The sequence below is a fragment of the Otolemur garnettii genome, unplaced genomic scaffold, assembly GCF_000181295.1.
Source record: "Otolemur garnettii isolate 467f Iridium unplaced genomic scaffold, OtoGar3 scaffold00252, whole genome shotgun sequence".
In the NCBI taxonomy this organism is placed as follows: Eukaryota; Metazoa; Chordata; class Mammalia; order Primates; family Galagidae; genus Otolemur; species Otolemur garnettii.
The window spans coordinates 1,482,747-1,495,078 of record NW_003852647.1 but is presented as its reverse complement, the minus strand read 5'-3'; the positions used below and the strand labels follow the sequence as shown (position 1 = coordinate 1,495,078).

The following is a 12,332-nucleotide window of genomic DNA, read 5'->3' as shown; positions in this document are numbered from 1 at the left end:
GCCTATAGTCCCAGCTACTCAGGAGGCTGAGGCAAGAGAATTGCTTGAGCCCAAGAGTTAGAAGTTGCTGTGAACTATGATGCCACACATTTTACCAAGGGTGACAAAGTGAGATTGTCTTAAAATAAATAAAGGCTCTAGCTTTTGAAATTGAACGTTTAGCTACCAAAGTGATTATGATTTAAAAGTTTAAAAGGCATCTTAAGTTATTACAGTTTAAATTTAGGCAGTGAATGATACACTTGTTTGTCTAGGTAGTTCATTCTATAGGAAAAAACATTAAAATGTTAAGTTATTGGGCATATGAAAATGAAACAGTTTGCATTTTTTTGAAGACTGCACTTTAGGTTTTTGGGTGTTTTTTTTTTTTTTTGAGACAAGAGTCTCGCTCTGTCACCCTCAGTAGAGTGCTGTGATGTTGCTCTCACAGCAACCTCCAGCTCTTGGGCTTAGGTGATTCTCTTGCCTGAGCCTCTCAAGTAGCTGGGACTATAGGCGCCTGCTACAACTTGGCTATTTTTTGGTTGCAGTTTGGCCAGGGCCAGGTTTGAACCTGCCATCCTCAGTATATGGGGCCAGCGCCCTACTTACTGTGCCACAGGTGCCACCCTGCACTTTAGTTTTTATTTCCTCGTTCTGTATGACTGTTCCTCGTGGTCAGTCTTGTATAGATGAAAAACAGCTTCTCTAATAAATGATGGTTATATTCTTGATGAAGAAAATATTTTTTTAGGTGTCTTGATTCTCATGGGTATTAATATGATTTTTTTTTTCTATTGTAGATGATGGTGGCTATTCCATGAATTTTAACATGAGTTCTTCTAGGGGACCACTCCCAGTAAAAAGAGGACCACCGCCACGAAGTGGGGGTCCTCCTCCTAAAAGATCTGCCCCTTCAGGACCAGTTCGCAGTAGCAGTGGAATGGGAGGAAGAGGTAAATATTTAATATTTGCTTGAATCACTACTTTTTTTTTTTTACAGAATTCACATTTTAACTTTCTTCTGGTGGCTATGTTTAAAAAATGGTTTATTTTCCTTAAGCTCCTGTATCACGTGGAAGAGACAGTTATGGAGGCCCACCTCGAAGAGAACCCCTGCCCTCTCGTAGAGATGTTTATTTGTCCCCAAGAGATGATGGCTATTCTACTAAAGACAGGTAACAGAAAAGTGCAACTGCTTTTCTGTTAATAATTAAGGCCAAAAGAAAGCTCATCAAAAGCATGAACCAAATTACATTTGTTTCTGTAGCTATTCAAGCAGAGACTACCCAAGTTCTCGAGATACAAGAGATTATGCACCACCACCCAGAGATTATACTTATCGTGATTATGGTCATTCCAGTTCACGTGATGACTATCCATCAAGAGGTTATAGGTAAGTGACATAGCTTTCATGGCTTGACTGTAAGAAATTAGTGTAAAGATTGGTGCTCTGAGACTTAAAAGTTTCTTTTTACTTCAGTGATAGAGATGGATACGGTCGTGATCGTGACTATTCAGATCATCCAAGTGGAGGTTCCTACAGAGATTCATATGAGAGTTATGGTAAGATAATGGTTAAGGGTTTTGACTATCACCAGCTTGAGTTTTTAGGTCATGAGCCAGTTTATTAAGCTGTGTGGTGCTTGCTTTTTAAAGGGATATTTGCTTGCTTTTTAAGGGGTAACTATCAGCTGGGCTTTTCCTAGTTTTGTGAGGGGCTTTTGTTTTTTCTAAGTTTTTTTTTGTTTGTTTGTTTTTTTGAGGCTGTTTGCTTGCTTTGGAGGGGATTTTGCTTGCTTAAATTGGCAGCGTTATGTGTTTTCCCCCAACAGTGAAAATACAATTTAAAAATTTTATTAACAAGATCAAATATTTACCATTGCAATATGAAGGAAAGTCTACAGTTCAAAAATTGCAGCAACTTATCACTGGAAAGTGGCTGAGTGTCTACTATAAAATAACAAGCTGTCTGGAATATCCTCTTGAAATACACACCGTCTTCAGTCTTTTCAAACAAACATTAAAATCAATCCATTTCCGTATCTCAGCAGATGAGCAAATCCCTGTTTTGGCCAGCAATGGCAGAGTTTAAAACCTCCCAGTTGAGAAAGTAAACTTTTAATAACAAGAATTCTGTAAATTCAGATTTAAATGTTGTATATATACAATTTATAGTGTTGCCATATTACCTGACCATTGACCCTGCAGGTAACTCACGTAGTGCTCCACCTACACGAGGGCCCCCGCCATCTTATGGTGGAAGCAGTCGCTATGATGATTACAGCAGCTCACGTGACGGATATGGTGGAAGTCGAGACAGTTACTCAAGCAGCCGAAGTGATCTCTACTCAAGTGGTCGTGATCGGGTTGGCAGACAAGAAAGAGGGCTTCCCCCTTCTATGGAGAGGGGGTACCCTCCTCCACGTGATTCCTACAGCAGTTCAAGCCGCGGGGCACCAAGAGGTGGTGGCCGTGGAGGAAGCCGATCTGATAGAGGGGGAGGCAGAAGCAGATACTAGAAACAAACAAAACTTTGGACCAAAAATCCCTGTTCAAAGAAACAAACAAAAAGTGGAAACTATTGTCATAACTACCCAAGGACTACTAAAAGGAAAAATTGTGTTACATTTTTTAAATTTCGTGTTAAGTTCCCCTCCATATTTTTTATGTTCTTGTGAGGAAAAAAGTAAAACATGTTTAATTTTATTTGACTTTGACATTGCTTTCAATAAGCAAATGTTAAATGTGTAAGACTTAAGTTGTTGTACTAGTGTTGTAATTTTCCAAGTAAAAGTGTCCCTAAAGGCCACTTCCTTATTTTTTTTCCCAGTAAATGAGGCAAGCAATTCTAAGATCTTCCACGAACATCTAGCCATCTAAAATGGAGAGATGAATCGTTCTGCCTATACAAACAAGCTAGCTATTAGAGGGTGGTTGGGGTACGCTACTCTTAGGATTTCAGGGTGTCTTCAAACTGAAATCTCAATGTTCTCAGTATGAAAAGCCTGAGATCAGATGCCTATGTAAGGAAAGTGCTAATTCACCCAGTAAACCCCCCCCCCAAAAAAAAAACAAATGGATAATGCTGGCCATATTTTGCCTTTCTGACATTTCCTTGGGAATCTGCAAGAACCTCCCCTTTCCCCTCCCCCAGTAAGACCATTTAAGTGTGTGTTAAACAACTACAGAATACTAAATAAAAAGTTTGGCCAAAACCAACCATGAAGCTGCAAAGGGTGCTTGCTCTTACTGTTTCAAATTTTTGCAACTCTGTAGTGTCTCACTTTTAAAGGAACAGCTTGATTGCAAAGGAGAAAATAGATAAGCAATGAAGTTATCTCCAACTTCCTAAAGGCTTATGACTTCTAAAAAGTGAATCTATCAGCATTCCACATCAGATTTAAAGCATCAAATGCCTGTGAAACAGCAAAGATGGTAAGCAAAGCAAACTAGTTTTTTCGTCTAAGTCGAAATTGAACACTTAACCTTCCTCATAGTACAGTGAAACCTACTGTACCTCATGGCAATGGAAATGCCTTCTAGATTTAAAAAAAAAAAAAACTTTTGGAAAATCAAATGTTCAATAGCAATTTTAGAAGTCCTCCAAATTCAACACTTGGATTTTTTTTTTTTTAAAGCATGTGTGACACTTAAAGGCATTAATAATACAGCTATTGCTTACCAATAGCAATCTGGGGCTTGGGAGGGGGTATTTTTTTTTTTAAATCTTTTTGATGAAGACCTTTAAACATGCTTCATATGTTTTAACATTTTTTTTTCAATTAGTCTTTTAGTCAATATAGAAAATGGCCTAAGTCTGGGGTGTTCCCCTCTTTACCCCTGTAAGCCATTGTAAACTTGACATTTAGTTGGATGCCTGACTTGTTTTTAGTTCTATGAAACTACACTGTATGGAGAAAATCTATTGCAAGTGGTCTTTAAAAAGCAAAACCTGAGGCAGCATGACCCAGGTCCCGCCATGAAGTTGAAAAAGATCCTCTTGAATATATTAAACTTGAAGACCTCCAACTAAAAATCCTTATACTGCACTATTCCTTCAAATAAGTTTTGTCCGTTCAACTTATGGATTTAACGTGGCAGTGCACCATTGGAACAGAATGAGAATCCATAAGCCATGCAACTTAACCATTTAAGCCATTCCAGTCCATCCCAAGCCAGTGAATCTTCCACCACTTAAGAGAAGTTGTAGAACATGAAATATATTAAGCTGCAAGTCTGAACTTGCCTTTTCTTTCTGGAAATGAGGGCAGTTAAATAGGCAAGTTATAAAGAATTTTCTTGAGAACTAGTTTTTAAAATAGATATTTAACTTTTACAGGTTGAGAATCATTGTCAGTATGGTCATGGAGTGCTGATTTATTCACAGTAGATAAAGCTGGCAGCAAGAGAAATCAAATGCTAAGGTAAGTTTTTAAGACAGTGGCCTTTGAAGATTTAAATACTATAATTTTGCTGTTCAGCTGTAATGTTGGCAGGTTATTTCTGATTCTCACTTCATCTGTTAAAGGTTTATTAAATACTTAATTCTTGGAAATGAAGATCAAACTAATATGTGGCACATCCATTTTGGGTGTGGAATGAAATTCTATGTGTACATTTCCATTGGAGTGGCTCATTCATGGGATGTTAGCTATTTTTGAATCTTTAAGACTTAACAGCTGTTCATACACAAGTGTTTTTTTTTTTTTTTTTTTTTTTCTTTTTGAGGCAGCCTAGCTCTAGCACAGCATCTAGAATGCAGTGGATCATACCTCACTGCAACCTCAAATTTATGGGCTCAGGTGATCCTCCCACAGTGCTGGGAATACAGGTGTAAGCCACCACATGAGGCTGCAGTATTTACTTGAAAGGAGCTGTACATTTGAGCAATTGTATGAATGATAGCTCCTATGCATTTTATAAAAGGAAATCAGTATTTTATAAAAAAAATTGCCCGTTTGCACAGCTATAAGACATTGACTAAGTGGAGCTGTGACTATAATTTCCTTGTTTGAGTAACATAGTCTTATTCCATAAGGATGTTATGTACCTAATTTAAATATTACCAAACTGATGCTTATAACAGGTATTAATAGTTGCTTTTTAGAGCTTGAGGTTTTTTTTTTTTTTTAAAGAGACAGAGTCTCACTTTGGCCCTTGGTAGCTGTGGCATCACAGCTCACAGCAACCTCCAGCTCTTGGGCTTAAGCAATTCTCTCACCTCAGCCTCCCAAGTAGCTGGGACTGCAGGCGCCCACCACAATGCCCAACTATTTTTGTTGCAGTTTGGCCATAGAGCTTGAGTTTCGAAGAAAATACTTCTGTCGCCAGTTGAAGTAATAAAGTATATTTAAAGAATAGGTGGGGGGAATGCTTTCCAGTTATGTAACAAAGACCTTATAACCTGATCTCATGTTTTTAATTTTACAGAGTTGTTGAAGCAGAAGAATGCTGGTTGTCGATAAGTCACAACAGTTGCATAAGCAGTGCTGTCAGAATTGGTTTGGTGGAGGCAATTGATAACATTGCCTTCAAGGGTTCATGTGGATCTGAAGAGGGCATCAGTGTTAACACTTAAATAGGGAGTGGTAGTTACTTAAAGAAAGTAATTGGCCAAATGAAGAAAGGAAGCAATTAAGGAAATTGGTCAGTGGAGGTAGTCAGGGAGTTCTTGTGGTTCTTCATCTTTTGCAGCTTTGGCTTTCATTTTATTTAGCTAAACTCATGAGGGCAACTCTGCAGTTTAGAACTTGAATTAGAAAAGTAATAGACAGAAGTGGTAACTCTTTATCCAGTAAAGTGTCTGATTTTTCAGCAATGAAACATCTTGTGGCCTTAGCTTATCTGAGGGTTTAGTTACCTTATTTAAGGGTTTAGTTTGTAAAACAAAACTAAGAGGGAGTGAGGTCTGGAAACAAGTAAAACAACTAGAAACTTTGCTAAGATAAAAAAAGCACACTTAAAACTGGAAGCAAAACTAAATCACTTGGCTTTGTTTGCTGTATTGTTTTGTAAACCTACTTTATCTCCACTTAACCTTGGAAACAAATTATGTGGTTTTAGTTATTGCTTTGACGATAATAGCCAGTGTTCTCGATAATAGCCAGTGTTCTCGGAGGAAACAAATTTTGAGTTGTTGGGTTATAGAAACTAACTCAACTTAGATTTTTTGGTGTGTGTTGGAATTATAGCACTACTGTGATGTTTAGCCATTGGGGAAGATGATTTTTTTTTTTTTTTTTTTTTTTTTTGGAGACAGAGTCTTATTTTGTTGCCCTCAGTAGAGTGCTCTGGTATCAATAGCTCACAGCAACCTCAAACTCTTGGGCTCAAGCCATTCTCTTGCCTCAGCCTCCTGAGTAGCTGGGACTACAGGGGCCCGCCACAATGCCTGGCTATTTTTTAGAGAGGAGGTCTCTCTCTGGCTTAGGCTGGTCTCAAACCCCTGAGCTCAGGCAATCTACCCGCCTCAGCCTTCCAAGTGCTAGGATTACAGGTGTGAGCCACTGCGCCCAGCCTGGTAGTTTTTTACCCTCATTTGGCAAGACTTCTAATCTCAGACCATGAGGGTATTGACCAAGTTTACATACTTGTTGCACTTCCATATCTCTCTTAGTCCTTCCATACTGTAATTACTTCTGTGAGGACATTTTGGCTCTTGAGATTTTGTTTATCTGTCCCTAAATAGTGTAGAATATAGAGATTAATCATAGTAAATATGAGTTCCAAATTGAAAGTAAGGAGCAGGCTTAAGTCATCAGGTACATGCACCTGTTCCTGTTGGACAAATAGTTTGCTGACCTTGCAAGCTCTTGGAAAAAGAATCACTCTTGATTTTTCTGGCTTTATACTGGTTGTAAATGAAACAGAATGATACAGAAAATGTTTTCCTTGTTTAACTGGTAGTGGAAAATAGAATTTAGGTATTATAGATCACGTCGTTTCAGTATGTTTTTGTATCTAAACTTAATAAAACTTTAACTTCATCTTTTTTGTGGCAATGGGTTCTTTTTACTCTTGAAGGTAGGAATTTCTTTAGGCTTTTAAGTGTATTTTTCAACACCCCCCCCCCACACATTGTACCTCTAATGCACTGCTGGCACTTGATCAGCATTCTAGAGTCATTGAGGTGACCTGTTCCCTTGACTAGGCCTCCTTTATGGGGGGCTATAAGGGGGCATTTCAGCTAATTTAATACTCTAAAAAATTGGAGTGATTGCACCTGAACTAGAAGCTAAAAGACTAGGAATCCACTGTAGCACTTCTGTTTCCTGCTTAACTGTTGCAAAAACAGGGCAATAGCAATAGGGAATCCCAGACACTCTGGACAAATACTTTTAAGCTACGTGCTTCTGTGTTTTGCAGTTTTCAGTTTCTCTGTTCTATCCTGTTTTCATCTAATTGGTGCTCACTTGCACCTTGAACAGGAGAACAGGACATTGCATTTGGGTCATATAGCCAGTTGAACAGAACTCAATTATATGGAAAAGGAGAATGCAGCTGGGCATCAAGATTGCAGGCAAAGCCCTAATTTAGTATCCTTTTGTATGTTGCCTCAGCTCTGCAGAATTCCGGCCCATATATATATTTTTTTTTTTTTTAAGAGACAGTCTTCACTTTGTTGCCCTTGGTAGTGTGGCCTGTGGAGTGCTGTGGCGTCACAGCTCACAGCAACCTCCAGCTCTTGGTGTTAGATGATTCTCTTGTCTCAGCCTCCCAAGTAGCTCGCCTGGCTATTTTTTCTTTTGCGGTTTGGCCAGCACCCACCACCTTTGTTTATGGGGCCGGCACCCTGTTCACTGAACCACAGATGCTGCCCCACGGCCCATCAGTTCTTTATAAATTGCACACATCAATGTATTTACCTGAAAAGTATTTTCAATTTACATATGGATGATTGGGTCAGTATGGGTTTTTGAGATAAAATTTAACTGCTGAAATGTTTCAGTGTTCTATCATTCTTTCTATGAACTGTGATAAGTGTTCCTATTCTGTCAAGCTAGAGAATTTAGCCCTCAGCTCAGAAAGTTAACCATGTGGCCCTTGCCAGATGATTTCCTACTCATCCTTCAAAAATGCTTTTTTTCTTTAGTTTCATAATTTTGCCTGTTGTAGAAAAATCAAATGATGTCATAATGTATGGAGCCTGTGTAAGTCTTTCATGTAGCATAATAATTGAGATTTACCCATGTATATGTCATTACTTTGTTACCTAGTATGAGTGTGGTACAGTTAGCTATTGAGGGGAACCTGGGCCTTTTCTATTTTTTCTGGCTGTTACAGATAAAAGTTGCTAATGATCGCTTACATAAGTCTGTATATGTAATTACTGAGAAATAAAAACATGGAATTGCTGGATCAAAGAAATGTGTATAGTTTCCTGAGAAGTTGCCAGACATTCTTCCCGAGGGGTAATATTTTACTTGCTAACAGTTTGATATTTAGTACTCCACACCGTCATCAGTACTTGATATTTTAAAATGTGGGCATCTGGTGAACTTACTGTGGTTTAAGTTATTCCCTGAGGGGTAATGAGTAGCTTTTTTTTTTTTTTTTTTAAGACAGTCTCAAGTTGTGGGCCTGAGTAGAGTGCCTTGGAATGATAGCTCACAGCAACCTTCGTGGGTAACCCTTTTTAAAAAAAATTGTGTTTCAAGTGTACTGTTCGATCAGTCTTAAAAATGCTTAAGGTACATCAAGGTGGCGTGGCGCCTCTGACTCAAGTGGCTAAGGTGCTAGCCACATACACCTGAGCTGATGGGTTTGAATCCAGCCCCTGCCCACCAAACAACAACGATGGCTGCAACCAAAAAAAATAAAATAGCTGGGTGTTGTGGTGGGCACCTGTAATCCCGGCTACTTGGGAGGCAGAAGTAGAATCGCTTGAGCCCAGGATTTGGAGGTTGCAGTAAGATGTGATGCCAATGGCGCACTACCCAGGGTAACAGCTTGAGGATTGTCTAAAAAAAAAAAAAAAGAAAAAAAGATACATCAAGGTAAACACCCAGGAGTTTACATATGCCCCATCCAGTGAATAGCCCACCTAACACTAGAGATGCTGTACTGACCTGATAACTCTTGTGGGATGTTTTTGTGTATTTTAATACTGTTTAGTAGGCCTGGCTGGTACCCTAACCACTGAGCTATGGGTGCCACCTCTCATTCTAATGCTTAATATTTTTATTTTTGAGACAGTATGGTAGCTCAGAGGAATTTAAAACCGCTGGTCTCAAGCAGTCCCTTTACCTCAGCTTTGACTTACCAGGTGCCTGCCACAATGCCCAGCTAGTTTTTCTCTTTATTGTAAAGACAGCGTCTCACTTTGGCTCAGGCTGGTCTTAACGCCCGAGCTCAAGCAATCCACCCACATTGGTCTTCCAGAGTGCTAGGATTACAGGCATGAGCCACCACTCCTGGCCTACTTAATGTAATCTGAATCCTACATTAATGTAATTTTTTTTGACAGTTTGTGGCTGAGGCTGGGCCTGAACCCACCACCTCTGGTATACGGGGCCAGGGCCCTACTCCTTTGAGCCACAGGCGCTGCCCATTAATGTAATTTTTTTTTTTTTTTTTTTAGAAATTGTCTCACCTGGTCAACCTTGGCAGAGTGCCATGTCGTCATAGCTCACAATAACCTCAAATTCTTAGGCTCAAGTGATCCTCTTGCTTCGACTTCCCAAGTAGCTGGAATTAATGTAATTTTTTATGTCCAGCTGCTTTCACTATGTTTTTGAGATTTCACATGTGTATTTACCTGTACATTCCTTTTTACTACCAATTTTTTATTAATGGACATCTTGGCTATTTCCAGTGTTTTGGCTATTGTGAAGAATACTTCCGTGAATGCTCCTGCACAGGTCCTGGATACAAATTTTAATTTCTTTTGGATAAATATCAAGGTGGAATTGATGGGGGTGATAAGGTAGATAACAGTAAATTCTTAGTAGGTTTTGAAAACTTATTGTAAGTTAAGTGATGGCATAAACATTTTTACTATAGGCTAATTGATATGAATGAGGTTCCTACAGGATGTTTCTGGTTACAAAATCCTCACCAAAATTCTAAAGCTCTTCTAATATTAAACATTGAAATAAATGTGAGCAATACATATACTTAAAGGTTAACAAAAACATAATTTTACCTAGTTATTCCATTTGGAGGCTTGAGCCTGTACTGGTAGCTCTGGGCACAAGGTGGGACCCAACGCTGGCCTGGACACTGTCTCATTGCAGGACACACACACATATGCCCATGCTCAGACTGGGATAATGTAGACACATCTAACAGGGACATCTTTGTGGGAGAAGACTCAGATAAAACCCACACAGACAAGGAGAGAACATGCAAACATCACACACAGTGCCTCCAGCTGGGAGTCTTTTTTTAAATCAATGTTACAACAAAATGAGTGAAATGTTATTTGAGGACCTGCTGTATGTTTAATTTTTAAGAAACTGCCAGCTGGACACAGTGGCTCATGCCTGTAATCCTAGCACTCTGGAGGTGGAGGCTGGTGGATTGAGCTCTAGTCCCAGACCAGCCTGAGCGGAAAGAGACCCTGTCTCTGCTGAAAATAGAAAAACTGAAGCAAGAGGATCACTGGAGCCCAAGAGTTGGGAGGTTGCTATGAGCTATGATGCCAGGGCCCTGTAACTAGGACGAAACCTTGAGACTGTCAACAAACAAAAAAACCCTGCCAAATAGTTTTTCCCAAAGTGGTTGTACCATTTCATGCCCTCATAAGCAATTTATTAAAATTCTGATTGCTCAACAACATCCTTTCTGACATTTGCTGTTGATGGGTTTCATTTTAATCATTCTAGAGGGTGAAGTAGTATTGTGATGTTAATTTACATTTCCCTAGTGACTATTAAGCACTTTAAAAACTTTTGGATAATTTTAAATTCCCAGAAAAGTTGCAGAGAATATAGTCCCCATATATGATTTACCCAGTTTCTTTTAATATGTTATGTAACTATGGTATACTTTTTTTCTTTTTTAACAAAGAGTTTTATTTTGTCACCCTTGGTAGAGTACTGTGGTGTCACAGCTCACAGGAACCTCCAGCTCTTGGGCTTAGGTGATTCTCTTGCCACAGCCTCCTGAATAGCCAGGACTATATAGGCACCCACCACAACACCTGGCTATTTTGGCCCAGCTATTTTGTGTTGCAGTTTGGCCAGGGCCGAGCTTGAACCCACCACCCTTGATGTATGGGGCCGATGCCCTACTCATTGAGCCGCAGGTGCTGCCCTATGGTACTTGTTAAAACTAACTGACTAATGGTGGTACATTACTCTTCCAGACTTTATTCAGTGTCATATGTTTTCTACTACTGTCTTATTTCTGTTCCAGGATCCAATCCAGTGTCCTGCATTATACTTCACATGGGGCAGTTTCTCATGTGCTTATTAACCATATGTATATTTTCTTTCACAAAGTGCCTTAAGTTTTTTGTCCATTTTAAACATTGGATTGCCTATTTTGTAATTTTTTTTTTTTGAGACAGAGTCTCATTGTGTCGCCCTCAATAGAGCTCTGACATCATAGCTCACAGCAACCTCAAACTCTTGGGCTTAAGTGATTCTTTTGCCTCAGCCTCCCAAGTAGCTGGGACCACAGGTGCCTGGCTATTTTTGGTTACAGTTGTCATTGTTTTAGCAGGCTCAGTCTGGGTTTGAACCTGCCAGCCCTGCTGTACGTGGCTCGCGGCTCACACCGTAACCACTGTGCAGCAGGCACCAAGCCTGTTTTATAAATGTAGAATTTCTTTATGTATTCTGGATAAGAGTTGTCAGATATATGTCTTGTGAATGTCTTTTTTGTTGTTATGAATGTCTTATCCCAGTCTTCCTTGTTTATTTTTTCCACGTTTTTTGATGAACAAAGTCTCTCTTATCAAAAAATTTAATGGTTCTTGCTTTCTGTGACCTATCAAAGCTGCTTTCATATGATCGATCACAAAGGCTTTTTCTTATCTTCTAGAAGTTTTGTAGTTGTAACTTTTATATTAGGTCTATGATCCTTTTTGAATTTTCTTATGAGGTAGGAGTTGAAATTCATTTTTTTTCCAGTACAGATATTTATTTGTTCTAGCATTTTTTTTTTTGAGATAGAGTCTCACTATGTCACCCTTGGTAGAGTGCAGTGGAGTCACAGCTCACAGCAACCTCAAACTCTTGGGCTTTTTTAAAAAATTTTTTATTTATTTATTTATTTTTGAGACAGAGCCTCAAGCTGTCCCCCTGGGTAGAGTGCTCTGGCATCACAGCTCACAACCTCCAACTCCTGGGCTCAAGCAAGTCTCCTGCTTCAGCCTCCCAAGTAGCTGAGACCACAGGCACCTT

At 39.3% G+C, this 12,332-nt stretch overlaps 1 protein-coding gene across 2 annotated transcripts in view; it reads left to right on the top strand.

The window, feature by feature from the left end:
- Positions 1-5,881, top strand: part of RBMX (RNA binding motif protein, X-linked) — a 9,904-nt gene extending 4,023 nt beyond the window's left edge. Inside the window, exons 5-10 of one of the 2 annotated variants that reach the window (XR_002771238.1) lie at positions 783-935; positions 1,043-1,157; positions 1,250-1,375; positions 1,463-1,545; positions 4,322-4,406; positions 5,413-5,881. Coding sequence is in view for 1 of the 2 variants with exons in the window: in XM_012813252.1 (XP_012668706.1) it covers positions 783-935; positions 1,043-1,157; positions 1,250-1,375; positions 1,463-1,545; positions 2,191-2,501 (788 nt within the window). In the remaining variant the exon portion in view is untranslated. Of the gene's footprint in view, positions 1-782; positions 936-1,042; positions 1,158-1,249; positions 1,376-1,462; positions 1,546-2,190; positions 3,217-4,321; positions 4,407-5,412 lie in introns of those variants that run through there. The other variant, XM_012813252.1, reaches the window with a different exon arrangement.
- Positions 5,882-12,332: the final 6,451 nt, after the last annotated feature.